Genomic DNA, 16,182 nt, shown 5'->3' with positions numbered 1-16,182 from the left:
ATAGGATTAAACCGGTGTAATTATAAATTAAAATTTACTTTTTTAATCAGCCTGTAGATACGGTAATTGTCTAGTTCGATTACACTGAACTACACGAAGCGTATCTTTCACGTCATAGGAATTATTTTATACTATATTCACGGATACGAATACGAATGCTCCTAGTATTAACCGGTCAGCATTCAAATACTAATTATAAATCTCTGTTTAAACATCAGCAAGCAAATTAAGGCCTTTCTGAAGGGATATCTAATGTTGCATACGATTCATTTATGCAAGAATTATGAAATAGAGAACTATTTGAAATAAAGTACAAAATTCTTTGTAGAAATACTTGAAAACTTTGTAAAAATATTTTTTCCTATGAAAAATTGGAATCTCTTCAATCGATTGAATAATAGAGAATTAAGTACTTCAAATTTGTATTATTAACAAAATGATATCAATTTGTATCATTAGCAAATAATTATACCAATTTGTATCGTTAGCAAATGATGATAATTACATCAGAGTAATTACTGTCGACGCGTTATTCAAAGTTTTACAATAACGAAGAAAATTATCGTAATAAAGGATTGCATAATTGTAATCTATTATTGTGTTCAACAACAACCGATACTTTTTTTTTTATTATTTCACGGACATCTTTTGTATATTCGTATTTCAACACCGGTATAGACTCGTTTTTTAGACGAATAGATCCGAAATTGAGTTATTACGTATTAGAGTAATTAGAACCTGATTTGAATACAGTTACGTAATATATTACACAAACGTTCGAGCGCTCTAATGAGGAAGATAAACGAACTCGAAACTGCCTGTAAATTAGGTACCCTTGTAATAATAAACTAATGAATATGTATATTCTACACTTTTGTGTACGTATGCATCGGTGAACGATGCGGAAATCCATCAGGTAGCCACAAATGGCACACCTCCACTCCTAATTCGTTGAGTAACCAAAAAACCAGCTATTACGAGGACAGCAAAGGTAAAAAAAAATTACAAATAAAATTATGAGAAAATTAGCACGTCCTCGGAACATTGTTTCTTTTCAATCTTTTTCCTCCGAATGACCACATCGGATATGATAAATTTCAGACGAAGTAATTCGGACATGAATCACTGCATATTTTAATTGAGAAATTGGAAATGAAGCGAATTTGAAATTTTTTCAATCGTTTCGCAATTTTCCCCCACCCTGTATCATGTAAAGAGAAGAAATTTCTGTATTTGATTATTTTTACCTTACCATCGAAGGCAAAATTTGTTTAAATTTTAGGATACTTATATATTAATAAAAACAAAAAAACGTGTATATAATTAGTAACAGGATTTGGAGTTGAAGCTGTATGAGAAAAGAAGTACACTAAAAATACAGGACCGGTTTAAACCGCCTAACTTTACTCTTATTCGTGAGGTGTAACTTTAAAATACATGCACGTAACGTTTTATGATGATATATTACTGATACGTGTAATTTAGAAGTTCCTAATTGACTCATTGTATATATTATTATGTCCATAGGACTAGATGGAGGGGCTTTCAAACTTTCACGGTGATCTTCATATTTCTAACTGGAACTATACGTATCTTCTACAGACATTGATTTTTTGGAACATTCTGAATAAAAAAGTATTAGGACACGATACTAAAGAAATCAACGGTTCGTGAGATATTCTAAATTCAAAAGTGTGATATTTAATTAAAAAAAATTTGAAATATCTCACGAACTGCTGATTTTTTTCCCACAGTACCCTAATACTTATTCACACAGAATTTTTTGATGAATAAATTTGTAGTTTTATTTAGAAAAACAAAGATTACTGCGAAACCTCGAAAGCGCCTCCGCATTGATAAAATGTCACGGTAACCCTCAAGGTAAAGTAAATTTTATTGAAAATATTTTTTGTAAAACGTGTAGTTATGTATATAAATCCTTTTCTATTTATAAAAGAAAAAATTATGTTTAGTTAACATATTAACTGCCACGTGAGGGTTACTTATGACCGGCATTTTAAATTTCACATAATTAACCCTCCCATGGCGGATAGTGGGTCACTCACGACTCAGTCTGAAATCCATTTAGTTCAGTTATGCAATAATTGGAAAAGCTAAAATATTTAGTATTTCTATTTTCTAAAAATACAAACATAAATAAAAGTAATTGTTAATAGAATAAATTGAAGTTGTATCAATAGAAGATATAGTAACGGCGAACTGGAAAACAGGATGATGTTACGGTTAACGGTTGCCCTATGTGAATACGGATCAATGTTTTATCAAGGAGCACGATTTTCACGATGATTACTCGTTCAAACCGCATCGTGCAATGAGGGTCAACGATCTGTGCTCAGGAAGTGCACGTGAACAAGTTCTTTTATTTTCTCGAACTTGCGAATATTGAGAAACAAGATATCTAATAATTTCTGTGTAAAACTGACGCTAATAATAACAAAAATACCGAATAGTTGTAAGAAAAGAGGAACGTAATTACATTTTGTAATTGCACGCAAGCCACATTATGAACGCATAATCATAATGTAACATTTGTTATCTACTTTGAATATCACGCGCATTATTATGACCTCAAATAATACCGTACAGATCTCAAACATATAATTTGTACCAATTATTCGTTAGAATATTCATTGATGTTCGAATAATTTCGTCACTATCACTACAAATATATGTTTTTTAAATTTATTACGTGTACTTTAATTTCAATATTTCATATGGATTATTTTTGAAATTCTGAGAAACACCATACCATTAACTACGGTAGCACCGTACACTGAAACCTTACACTATGCGTCATCGAAGTTTCTCGCACTTCAATTACTGACCTAAGCTACTTAGAGAGCGTTCTATAGAACGAAGAATCGATACAATTGAAAAATAGTTTTTCATGTGCGTACCTTATTGAAGTGAGCTTGTAGAAGCCGCTCATACTGGTCAGCAGCACGGAGACAGAGTCTCGTGGTGAATGCCTCCATTCGAGCTGGCAGGGGCGCGTGGCAAACACTGCTTGACATTATTCTTCTCTTCTATGTAGCTGGCACTCCTTTTGAACACGCACGCACTGTGTATATAAATAATATTGTCACTCGCTAACGCACGACGAACGGACGCACTTAAATCGCGTCGACCGTTTTAAATGCAAACTAACCTCAATCGGCGTTCACGAGTTCATCGCCGTCTACCTTAGGCGTGGCATTCGACCGTTGCTCGTTCACAGTCTCGAGAATAATTATTGAATGAACTGTTTTCATCAGAGTAAAATTCGTCCTGTTATCCTTTTTCTCGTTAAATTCTGGAAACGTTTGCGGATGATGCTTTCAAGTACGCTGCTTTTACAACACAGAGAAGGAAGCTACTTCACGTGGTACAACTTCGAGGGGAAGCTGTTTCCTTTTCTTTCTTCACTTTTTAGTTTTTATTTGTTCACGACCAATCCACTGAATAATACAACAATCCGTTTTAAACGAACGATTTGTAGCTTCAGAGATGAATTAATTTTGCCCAGAATACCGGACAGATTTCAAACGTGATCGATGTGTGCAAAACTCCGGGGGGATGCGCGCGCAACGCACTAGTTAAGCTACCCTGCAGAGGGAGTTAAAACGATGATTCTGATTGGTGGGGGTGAATTACTTTGAACGAATTAAAAATGGTTTCGCTTCCGCGCGAATGTATACACGACAGAGCGCGAGTATCAACCACCGTTCGTGTCTGAAATGCATACTGAGCGCCAGAGAGAGTTACAGTAGTTTTATCGGCTCAGTATCCCCACCATTACTCGAGTGTCGACGTCCGATTCCCACTCGTGCACACGTAGGCATGCGTATATGTATACCATCATCCCGCTAGTCACATGCAAATCTATTATTCGGGTCGTAGCCCCTTTACACAAATTATGATTACAAGATAATTTTTTAACCCTTCGTGCATTATTAATGTCGCAACTTTTCAATACTGTATAATATTTCCTTAAATAAACGTATAATTCAAAACTGATTCTTTCTCAAAATTAAAAATAAAATAAATTATGCAACGGAGGGTTAATGTACTTTAGCAAATAAAACGTAACGAATCGTTGAACTATAATCAATTATAAATACATTTCTTAGCGATAAGGGATATAATAAAAGCCATTAAAACGTTATGGTAAAAAATATTATCGAATGTTTTTTTAAAAGCTAAACGATTTTTTATCTATTTTATATTAATGAGATCAGTTACAATTGTACAAATGGTATTTGTACAATTGTATTATTATTATTACAGAAAAACTCTTTCACCGTATGAATATTAATGCAGATATATGCTAAAACTTACGTCAATGCGGTTTAAATTAGAGACATGCGTTGATAGTGTTATCAGCGCATATTTAGATTGCACCCAAATGATCATCCATATCACTTTCCTTCTTTTATTAACCCTTTCACGCGTGAGAGTTGCGCCAGCACCTAAAACAAAATACTAAATTGTAATATTTGTTCAAACAAGAACAAATTAATTTTATTACACATTATAAATTTAAAAAAATATGATTCTGCGGTGTTCGACTGATTTATGACAACAAGTTAAGGTAGCCTGTTCTAAAATGGAAATGAATCAAATTAAATCGCCGTTTCTAAATAACACGTTTAAAAAGGTTAAACTTTTTGTTACTTACCAATGTTCCAGCGAGAAGGTTGCAAATAAATCAGAAAATAGCGATACTTATCTGGTTGCAAACCAATCTTTTTATCTCTATCGATTCCCTGGAGTAGAGTTTCATTAGAAATTCCAATTTAAATAGGGTATCACTCGTTCCTTTACGTTACAATAATTTTTAAAGAAAAAAATTTTCATTCTCTCCACTCCTTATTTTTCGAATCAATTACTAGATAAATATAAGAACACCCAACGCTAGAATTTTACTGATCACAAAAGTTCTTTTCCTTCGATATTGAATAATAATCTCAGTTATGCATTTTTCATTCATTCGTTCAAGGTCTAGGATTGGCCGGGAGGATTAATGAATGATTCAGCAGCGCATAATATCTATCTCTCCATGAATCGAGTCATTATTATTAAATTAAAATAGACACGCTTACATTTGAATAGTATCGTAGCGCAGTGATTATGTCCGATTGAAAATTCTTCAAGATACCATCGCTGATATATTGCACGCGTGGACCGCAGATTATCCGTCGCATTAATTAATTTATCCCGGATAGGGTCACAAAATTTCCGTCGTTTTCAGCGATAATTAAACGTTGCGGTTGCGTGTGCCCGCGATTCTTCACTCACGTGACGATCTCGTTGGTCCAATGGTTTCTCGCCGAAACGTTTAATCTGTTATTCGGGTTAGTTACACGCGATAACTTCGGTTACCATTCTTGAACATCGTTCACGGGCCTCTCGGAGACGATCTGCTGACGCAAAACGCTTTATCGCGGTGAAAGTCGACGGCGCGCGACAGTTTCACGATTCGCCCGAACGATTTCGGAAACTAGAAACCGATGCACGATGGGTGAAACTTGCTTGATACGTAAGTATACGCCAATCGAACCGCCACCTGACCCATTTAACCCTTTCCCATCGTGGGAAATACCGTAATCGTAATTGGATAATTGGATAGAATCGATTCGTGTACGTCGAAGAGGATCTAGTATATCTTCGATCTTCGTGAAATATTGCTAAGGATTATACGATGAATCTCCTTGAAAATAATCTATGATTTACGTGTGCGAATGGAAGGTAGTTTTTATTTTATCGTTGGAGGGATTAAAAAGTTTTGTTACGAATTATTGGATTGCCGGTTGTAAATGGAAGAATCGATGACATAAAAGTACCATAAAATAGCATTTATGGTAAGGTAATATAAAGCCCAAAGTTCAATGAAAATGACTACATAAAAGTTTAATTAATTTCTTAACGAACAAGGCCTTGAAAATGATAAGTAGCTTTAAGAATAGTTTTCTTGAAAAATATTTTGTTTAAATTGATAAAATTTCAAGTTCTCTGTAGAAATGAATTGCTTTATGTGATACAGTGCTATGGTTGCATCAGCCACAGCATCCACATGGGAACCAACGATGGACATTCATCCTCAATCTTTCTTTCTGTCGACCCTACAAAAACGGGAGTGCGCTTAGTAAACGCTTCCTAAATTATAAACGGAGCGATACTGTATCATTATCTAAAATTTCTCGTATTCCACGACTTTAGAAGGGAACGATTCTTCGTTATTTAAATAATATGTAAGTATCTGAGCCCGGTGACGCGTGGTAGATAAAAACAAAAATAAAAAAACACATTCTCCAGCCGTGTGAAAATCACGTGAAAACACGGCAGTGTCAATTGAATGGTTAAAAATAGTTGCAACAACAGTGCGATAAAAAAAATTGACGTCACATTCAGTATGCAGTTATACGCTACTTAAGATACCCTTCCAAATTTGAATCTTATATCTGACGTGAAACAATACCAATTATAATTTATTACCTATAAAATTACTTGAAAAGTCAGCCGAGTAGTCATCGCTTTAATTAAAAATTAAGTTACGTTAGTTACATTTTTTTTGGAAAAATAAAAAATTCGCCGGCCTCCCTTACCTCACCTCACAGGTTACAGCCTGTTCAAAACGAAAACGTTCTCTTTCGAGAGTGGACGTGAACAATGGCACGTAGACCACCTTCTTACGGGATTTTTCATCTTCCATATATAGGATTTATTTACCTAATTTCCTACAGAATGAAAGAGACGGCTATGAATCACTTTTCTGGTACGCTGAACCGAGATTATCCTTCTTCTTTTTATAACAACGAGGAAAGTTGAAAAATTGTACCATCCCATAGAATGAATAGTAATTAAGGAAACAGAATGAAACTAAAAGTGTTCGTCGAAGAAGCGAACGAAACGAGCTGAATAATTTCAGTTACTATTATGTAAAATGTTTTGTCATGTTAATGAAACGAACAGTCAGGAGACGTGTATCAATATTCGGTTATTACCCTTATTGTTTGCTAATTTTTCAATTACCACACAAACTGTCTTTCGTCTAGGAAAGATCGCGCGATGACGATTTCCACGGAAGTGAACGGTTATCAATCGAATAATTAGACTACAAACATTTCAACTTTTCGAACAAACGACTCTTCAGTCGAAGCTGTTCGTCCAGATGGTACGCAGACCATTTCCACGAGGACACAATTGAAATAATATTCCCGGATGTTGATGACGATATAACGTAGGCATTTCATTCGAAAAGCTGAATGAAAAGATATTGTATACAATATATATATGTATATACGCTTTTCGAGATAGTTGTATCGTCGAATTTTATCTTCCTCGTTAACGTTCGTTCTTACTCTATCTTTGCTTCCTGTGTTCATTACTATTGCTTCGTTTCTTTCATAAACAATCTAATAACTGATTCTATAAAATTTTTAAAAATAATGTTGTAAAGATGGTGATGAAACTAAAGTGTAATGAATTTGAAATAATCTGGCGGACCTCGAAGAGAGCCCTTATCAGAGTTAATAGTTCATTACTCCACGGGTAATTATTACTCTTCGTCCATCATTCATCATTGTTCGCAATATTTTTAAAAATGAATTTCAAATGTGCCATCAGTCAGTTTCCTTGACACTTTGACATCTCTGTGTGGGTGATGTATGAATCTCTATTGAAACTTGCTATTCGTTTGATTTCTTTGAAAAATTTAAATTTACGAATTGCTAATTTCAAAAGCCTCTAAATATAATTCTTTAGGTATGAAAAAAGGAAGTCTAAAATTAGAAGGTCTATTAATCGCATCGAAAAAAATTGCGTCAGTCAAAATGTTAAGAGGCAAAACGTCTCGCTTTTGCCAATTGATGTTTCGGCCGACTGACGTAGAGACGGTAACGTATCCGTTTACAACAGGATATCGCAAATGTTTAAAAAACAATGGCACGATCGTGATGGTTAGACAGGAAAAGAACTTTCACAATGTGCACTGTGACGATTGCGAACACCACGAGGCCGACGAGTCATGCCGTACCTAGCGATGCACCGTAATAATGTGCACTTTTTGTGGAAGGGAATAATGCATCACTTTTTGAGACACTTTTTTTTTCTTCGCACGTTACATCATTCTTTATTAAACACTGACATTTAACATGCTTCGTATCACGTTTCTCGTATCGGACAGAGATACCTCCAGCAGGGAGAAAAGAGCGAAACGGAGATACGATAAATATTAATTAAATAATATTAAAAAAAATGCTTTTTGTGATCGTTGAAAAAATTCATAACTATCCGTTATTTTTGTTAACTAAGATATTATCCAAAAATTGCAAAAACCATTTTTCAGGAATATAAGTTTCTTCTTTAATTGCAGCAAATTTTTTTAAGTTTATATTTACGATAGCTTGAATTAATCGCAATTTTTGATAATTGCAAAATTGTATAATTAATGTTAGCTAGTACATTTAGATCTAAAGTAACGATATATCGTGTATAAAAAGCAAAAAAAAAAGAAAAAGAAAAAAGGAAGTATTCAAATATTCATTTATCATATTTCTACTTTTTTGATATCTTTTCATTGATGCCAGTTGATGGAAAATTACCTGGGAATAATCAATAATCACGTGTGCTCTGTTATCAAAAGTACGAGGTGTTTAAATAAAGAATGAAGAACAGCCAAAGTATTCCATGATGTTTGAAACGTGCTATTAATCTTACGATTGTTCATTAATCTTCGAATGACAATTTTTTTACACGCAATTTTTTGATATATTTCATAATGATGTTAATAAATACACATTTATACCTTACAGACGAAAATGTTAACAAGCTCGTTTGCTCGTCGCGAACCCGGGTCACCGGTTTATGATTTCCGCTCTATTTCAGTCTGACGTACATCAATTATAATTGTCAAATGCTCTTAACGTCGTTATGTACATATTCGTGGCGTGAGAATGATTCACCTGTTGATCGAAAATACAACGGAGGCGTAACCACCGTTTATCGATGATGATTCTTCAACACCTACGATACCTTCTCGCTGTATCTTTGATCGAGGACAGAGAAAAAGAAAAAGCGCTACAGGAAAGTAGTAGTCAATTAGGTATATGTATATTAATGACTCTTATCTCTTGACCATCGACCGGTATTCTTATGAATTTTTTACTTTCATCTAATTTTATTTTCACCTGGTTATTGTTCAACTTTTAGAATAACAAGTTCCAAAACAACTTTAACACGATTCCTAACTTTGTTAACAAAAACTACAAACTCGTTCGTGTTTATTCAATTATTTTTTGTGTTTTCAAACTCGATGAACAAGTTGGATCTTTCTATATGTTATATTTGCAGGTAGAATGGTTCGATGTAAAATTAGTTAATAATGAGAGAAAATAAAAGTAACGTGATTTAAGGAGTATCTAAAGAATCTCAGACAAAAAAGGAAAATACCAAGTTCTAAATAAAATGCGTAGGAGTGTCTGAAATATTTACAGAAGAGTATAATCTGCGTCTTTTGAAAATACGTATGAAAATTGTGTATTAACATAATACGAACATTTTTCATTGCAGCACGGATTACCAATTACAATTTCTCGATCATTCTACCAAAGTACGTCAAACAACAAAAACAGGGAATACGAGTAATTATCGTGTCACTGGCTGAAAATTAATACCTTCTCTAAGAAATTTATTTTTCAGAGATAATACCTTGCAACAAATTCTCATTTACGAAATAAGCTAAAAAGTATCCCCAGAATTGGGATACGACCGATCTGTCTCGCTCGATTTAAAAATTCTTTAAACACGTTTAAATTTTCCTAATTCTATAAAAGTATATATTATTTTATTTCGGAGAGTCTATAGAATTATTCTACCCAAAAAGCATTTGTTTAAATTTCACAGTTAAAGCAGAATAATTTTTCAAAGTTACAAATTTCATTTTCTATTTCACAATGGAATTCTTTCAAAAATTAGAGTAACAGAGAAAAACATACGGGAATCAGTTGTTGCGTAAGAAAATACATGTTGAACAGTGTAATCAACTGAATCTGTAGAATTTTAATGATGTAAATTTAACAGCAAACCAGGATGCATATTACGTATGGATGATAAACGAATCGCTATCAGTGAATGCAATAAATTTATCTTTTTTCCTGTTTTCCCTTCCTTCTGTTTTATCTAAAAACATATGTGACGTTCGTCGGAAAAGTGGCGTGATGCGCAATAAAATTTAATAGTATAAAGTTTGTTACGATATTTGAATATTTTCCTTTGATTGGAAGTGTCATTAATTTCTATTGCGTTCAATCTATTAAGAGACTAATCTTCTTTTTCTTTAAAAAGAAATAAAATCAAGTTTATCGAATTCTTTTCTCAATAATATCGATCTTTCAAATACATGTGCGATTTAGATCGAATGATCAAGGATCATGACGCGTGCCACTTGTTTTGATACGATGTGTAAAGTGATTTCTATTCATCGTACGATGCTGACGGATGCGTTTCTTTTAACAATATCATTGTATGCGTGTTAAGATACGGTGCAACATTTATGCATGCAGATTCCTCTGTGCTGAGAATACATTTGCAATTTTCTGAAACCTTCCCGTGAACGTAAAAAGTGTGAATCAATGTTTACATTCAACTGCAGACTGTATCGTTTTAATTATATAAAGTGTCTCCTCTACAATTTATACCTTTTCTTTCTTTTCCTTTTTATTCGACCCTCTATAATTCAAATGTATTTTGTATTAATATCTGAATTTGTAAATACAGTACTTAATTATTATTTAAATAACAAAGAAATTAAATGTAATGTCAAAGAAAATTATTATTGATATTTCAATAATCGTTTTAGCGTTAAAGAAGTAACATTTCCTTCATTACTGAGTTAATTACAGTTGCATTAATTAAGACTGACGCGTGTTTTTCACATAGATCACAATCTATAATATATCAATCGAGAGTCAGTCAAGTGAATTACTTCTAATATCAAGACAATCAAAGGTATAAAGTGTAATCGAATCTTCTGAAATCGCTTGTGTAAATCTTCCTGTTATTTAAATTTCTAGGAAAACTAGATTCTACTCGATAACTGTGCTTGATCGTAAACATAGGAAATAAAAGATTGCAATGTAATTACATTGTAAAATGTCAGTGCAATTAATAATTAATCTGTGATTAGTGCGCTTGTACAAGAAGCCTTAAGTCATAAATAACAGATATAACTACATAATCGTACGTGATACGATTATAAGATGTAATAAGCTCACGATGCAAGAAGTTGTGACATGAATGAATTCAAGGCATTGAATTTTAATTTGCCAGTAGGATGAGAAAAATAGTTGCAAAATGGTGCATTTTGCACTGCAATTATAACAATACTGTCATGTGATTTGAACGTCCAAGGTTTTGGGTAATTTGGAATTAGGATAATTTGAAATTTGAATAACTTTTAATTTGGATAATTTGAAATTTAGATAATTTGCAATTTGGATAGTTTGAGATTTAGATAATTTGCAATTCGGATAAATTGCAATTTAGATAATTTGAAATATGGATAATAACTACAAATAAAATTTCAACTTCAAACGCGTTTTGAATAAGCAACTTATTCCATAAGATTGAAAAATATCTTACATATTTATATAAAAAGTGATATCTTTGAAAGAAAGACAAATCGTTAGTCTTCAATGAAAGATGTTTTCTTATTTGTGCGTTCTATTAATAAACACTCTGGAGGAAGAGCTATTTGAAATTCAATTTGATCAATCAATCGAGCTTAACGAGAGCAAATCAGATCGAGGCAGACGCGCAACTGGTCCAGCGTGCATTTCACGTGGAACCTAACGTTATGCATCCGCTGAATCTAACAAACAGTTACGATTATCCTTGATACGATGATTCAGAATGAGTTTAACGAACTTTAATGGATTGTCAAAGATGTTATTCCGAATGAAAACAACGATTCTATTTTAAGAATAGACGTTATTTCCAAGTTGATCTCTCCTAATCTCACCCTCGATTTCTCTAGGTATATAATAATTAATAAATGTATTAATGAATGTATTAATAAAGATATCACGTCGCTTACTTTGCTCAATTGATATTACGTCGCTTAATTGGACATTAATTTCTGAAGAAGAACTTCGTTAATTTCTTCTATTAATGTACTGCCTATATAAAATGCTTTAAAAATATTGATCATTCTAAAATAAATTTATAGATATTTCATATTAAAAATTTCTATTTTCTGACATTTTAACATAGCATTCTTTCACGTTTTTATCGAATCAATATCTTCATCGCATCTGTGTTTACCTTTCCCGTCTCTTTTCACAGTGAAATAATTAAACTTATCAGTTAAAAAGAAATAATTGTGTGTCAAAATGTCATGAAAATAAGATGTTCGAACGCTTGTTCGATGATTCGAGGACTTTGATGTCTCTGATAATACACAAGAAACGAGCTAAAAATTGATTTAAATCGAAGTATCGTGCGTTCTTGTCAAGAGTCATTCAAGTGGTAAGTAAATTGGTCATTGCACACGCCTAATGATTAATTCAATGCTACGAGGAAGCGTCGAGTGAAAAATAAGGAGAAATAGTTCGAGCTAGACATCAATGGAAATAGTTAATATTCATAATTAATAGAGTCAATGAGTTTCCTTTCATTCATTGGAAATTCTATCGAACCTTCGATTAATAAAAATTTATATATTCCTCAAATATTTAAAATGTTACCGATGAAAATTGAAGTTTCTAAATACGAAGCCAATGAATTCTACACGTTCCTTATTGTTTCCCAAACTGCATACACTGCATCGACGTAATTCTTTTCTTTTAACGTACAAAAGAAAACAGATTTATATATGTATGCTCATTGAATGTTTAAACAAGGAAGAAATATTTGCTGCCTGTTGACGCACGTAACACAAGTTTGCAAAGAAAGCAACGTTCTCTTGTTCGTACATTCATCACCTTGGCAGAACCTTTTAAAAAATTGAATCATTTGCACGTTAAGTATTCCTTTATTGCAGCGAAACAATAACCAATAATTCAGTCATCTTGTTAGAACTCGAGTTTAAGTTTCAATCAGTAAACAAGCTTCCACTCGACGCGTAAACTAATTTTAATTGTGATACTAATTTACTATGAATTTCATCTGAGGAAAAAAATAAAATAAAATAAAATAAATTGTGATACATTAATTTAAAGGGATTTCTTCTATCCCTTTTGTCAAGTAAAATTTTGTTTCTAATGTTAATTGCAAAATTTCATTGCCAATTAATGCAACCCGTTTACTTGACACTTAGAAATCCAAATGACGTCTTGCTTCCTGATTGGAACGTTACGAATGCATAAACACGTATAAAGAATGATTAACTGCAATTCTTATGTAAGTTACTAGTACTCCTACAACATTTGTAGTTTTTTTTTTTTATTTAAGTAAAAAGAAGCAAGCGATTTGATATGCGCATATAGTATTCAATTGCACGTCAATCGGCCGTTTACTACGTTGCATATTAATGTTGAATATTTAAAACAGAGAAAATTTTTATCAGACCTTAATTCGCAGCTTTCGAATATAAGTCGCGAAGTACATACAAAAAGTCTGACACGATTTCATGACATAAAAATATCACCAAATAACACTTACGGCATATCAATTTAAAGCAAAAGGTTCAACGAAGATGACTGCATAAATGTTTCGTCAATGTTCTTAACACAGATCAAATGATTCATCGTTGGACGTAAGAGCGAATGAACCAATTTACAGCTCACCCTTGCTGTTGTTCGTTAATGAAGTTTACCAATATTTGTTCTATCCCCATTTTGATGATATTATTTTCATTTTTAAAAATATTTACACATAGTTTTCATATTTTTTTGTTTTGCAATATTCAAGAAGGAAAAAAGTTACTTTCGTTCAAGCAATATATTTGCTGTTTGAATTTAAAGTCTGCTGTTTGCACCTATAATTCATACTTTCGGCGTTCTTGTAAACGAGGCTAATTACTTAAAATTTTGAGAGCAAACAGAGGAAAAATACTATGAACACCTGGCACGGTTTCAAATGGAATATTTGGAAGCGGTGAACAGGTTGTTCGCATTGACTAATTGTGTAATTAAAATAAAAGTAAAAAACGAAGAAAAAACATTCCACCGCTTGGATTTTCGATGAAGATCCAAGGTTCTAGGAGAGGCCCTTTCTGGGTTTTTCTAAAACTAAAGGCAAAGAGGTGGATAAAATAAAAAATAAAATAATAGCATTAAATGCTAAGTACTATAATCATGTACAGTAGACAGAGGCCATCAATGTACGCGTTAAAGTTAAAGATTAAAAAATAGAAAAATTGAAATAGTAACAAATTTGTCTTCTAATTAATAGAAGAAATTTTTTGTATAGAGGTGCGTCTGTTTACCCCATTTTATGAAAAAAATGATGAATAAGGCATTATTCTGAATGTAAAATTTATTTATATCGCAGCGAAGAGGCGACAACTCTGTATCCCGTCCTTGATTCCATGTCGACTAACAGAAGAAACGGAAACAGCCCGATAAATACAACAAAATTACGAGAGAAACAGGTATCCTCGATCTCGTCGTTGGCGAAATGAAATTCGTGCGTCACTGTTGCGCGTGTATTACAGTCGTGATATTTTGTTTCTTTGCACGCCTCGACGAAATAACACGAAAGAGTTGCAAGAACGTTAAAGGTGCATATTCACCGGCGAACAGTTCATGAGTCAATTCCAAAGAAGTCTGTGAACATTTCTTATAATACTTCACAATTATCTCAGAAGTATTATTAATAAGAAATTCACCAACAGTTCTCCAACACCTACGTAAATACTCTATTATACCAGTATATACCAGTATACACCAGTTTCCTGAAGAATCAGTCTGTTAGTTGTTAGCTGTGTATTGGATACTTGTTAAAAATGAAGAATTTGTTGAATAAAATTTTCATCGAATCTTAAGCTTTAAATTGATATACCATAAGTGTTATTTTCTGATACTTTTCTGTCATTAAATTATAACAGACTTCCTACATCCCAAAATAGGTACAACTTAATAAGAACGCGTCATCATATTATATTCAACTTCCAATCACTTATATGTCGAAATTATACAGGAATTTTCGGTCTGTTTTACCACGAAAAGATGTATATCTATACCTTTCCTTCACCAACAAGATGTTCCAGGAGAAAAGAAAAAACAAAGTGGTACCACCCTCAAAATCATGTTTCCTAATTTATAAATTTCAAGTTGATACACCATAACTGTTATTTCACAGTTAAAGTGCTATAAGTTCTAATAAAAGCAAGAATCTAAGTTTCTTTGTAATTTCTTTCTTATGGTCCTCTCAATTTAGTTCTTACGGATTTAATTTCCCTCCATGGTAAGCTTTCTTACCTCATCTCCGATATTCGTACAGGCTGGTCCCACGGGTCTCTGGACGGGGCCCATGGGATATGCGAAACGGCGGGGTAAGGGAGGGCAGATACGCGAACGCGGAGGTCACCATTGACGCAAATCCATCTGGTAGTCACGTGACCGGCCGCGCTGGAACACAATACCAACCGCGCCAGCACCAGCTTTCATTAAATCCGCTCTTACACATGTGTACACGAGCGATTCCGTGTCAAATTTCATTATAATTGCGGTTTCTTCCTTCTTTTCAACAATTAAAACGCTTACCAACAATTAAGAGAAACTGATATATGTATATAGAATTTTTCACTTCTAGTTGAAGTGATACTCTTTCAGCTCTAATGTTACATAGATGATCTGAATGTATTACCTGGTTATAAGACTCATTAAATAAATTCTTTTATGTAAAATATTCATGACCTTTGAAAACTTGAAGGAGAATATTATTTGGTACACTGAATTGCCTTCTGCTGTGGTTCAGAATAGATTGGGGTGATTTCCTGTAAAAACACATCAATTTATTTTTCTATTAGTGCATAATATGTATCTTTTTTCAGATTTTATTATTTTAATTTGTACCTCATTAGGAGAATTTTTATATAATTGTAATTATTTCTTGGGGTGTTTTTCATTCCATTTGCAATTGTTTTCATTCCAAAAGGTTATGTTGTTATATGTGAAACAATCAACTTGGACACGATACCTTTAGCTTTGAAGGGTCGTTCAGCCCCCTAAAAATATAAAA

General features: G+C 33.1%; 1 protein-coding gene across 4 annotated transcripts in view; it reads right to left on the bottom strand.

Moving 5' to 3' along the window:
• Positions 1-16,182, bottom strand: part of IP3K1 (inositol-trisphosphate 3-kinase-like protein) — a 31,238-nt gene that overhangs the window by 13,289 nt on the left and 1,767 nt on the right. Inside the window, exons 4-6 of one of the 4 annotated variants that reach the window (XM_076688014.1) lie at positions 16,017-16,168; positions 15,858-15,937; positions 4,339-4,469 (exon numbers count right to left, since the gene is read on the bottom strand). In XM_076688014.1, the coding sequence (XP_076544129.1) occupies positions 4,339-4,469; positions 15,858-15,937; positions 16,017-16,090 (285 nt within the window). In that variant the 5' untranslated portion in view covers positions 16,091-16,168. Of the gene's footprint in view, positions 1-2,918; positions 3,459-4,338; positions 8,299-15,857; positions 15,938-16,016; positions 16,169-16,182 lie in introns of those variants that run through there. The other 3 variants (XM_034326565.2, XM_076688015.1, XM_034326564.2) reach the window with 3 other exon arrangements.

The sequence above is a fragment of the Osmia lignaria genome, chromosome 3 (genome assembly GCF_051020975.1).
Source record: "Osmia lignaria lignaria isolate PbOS001 chromosome 3, iyOsmLign1, whole genome shotgun sequence".
Classification (NCBI taxonomy): Eukaryota; Metazoa; Arthropoda; class Insecta; order Hymenoptera; family Megachilidae; genus Osmia; species Osmia lignaria.
Note: the sequence above shows the minus strand (reverse complement) of the source record. Positions and strands in the feature narration are given on the sequence as shown.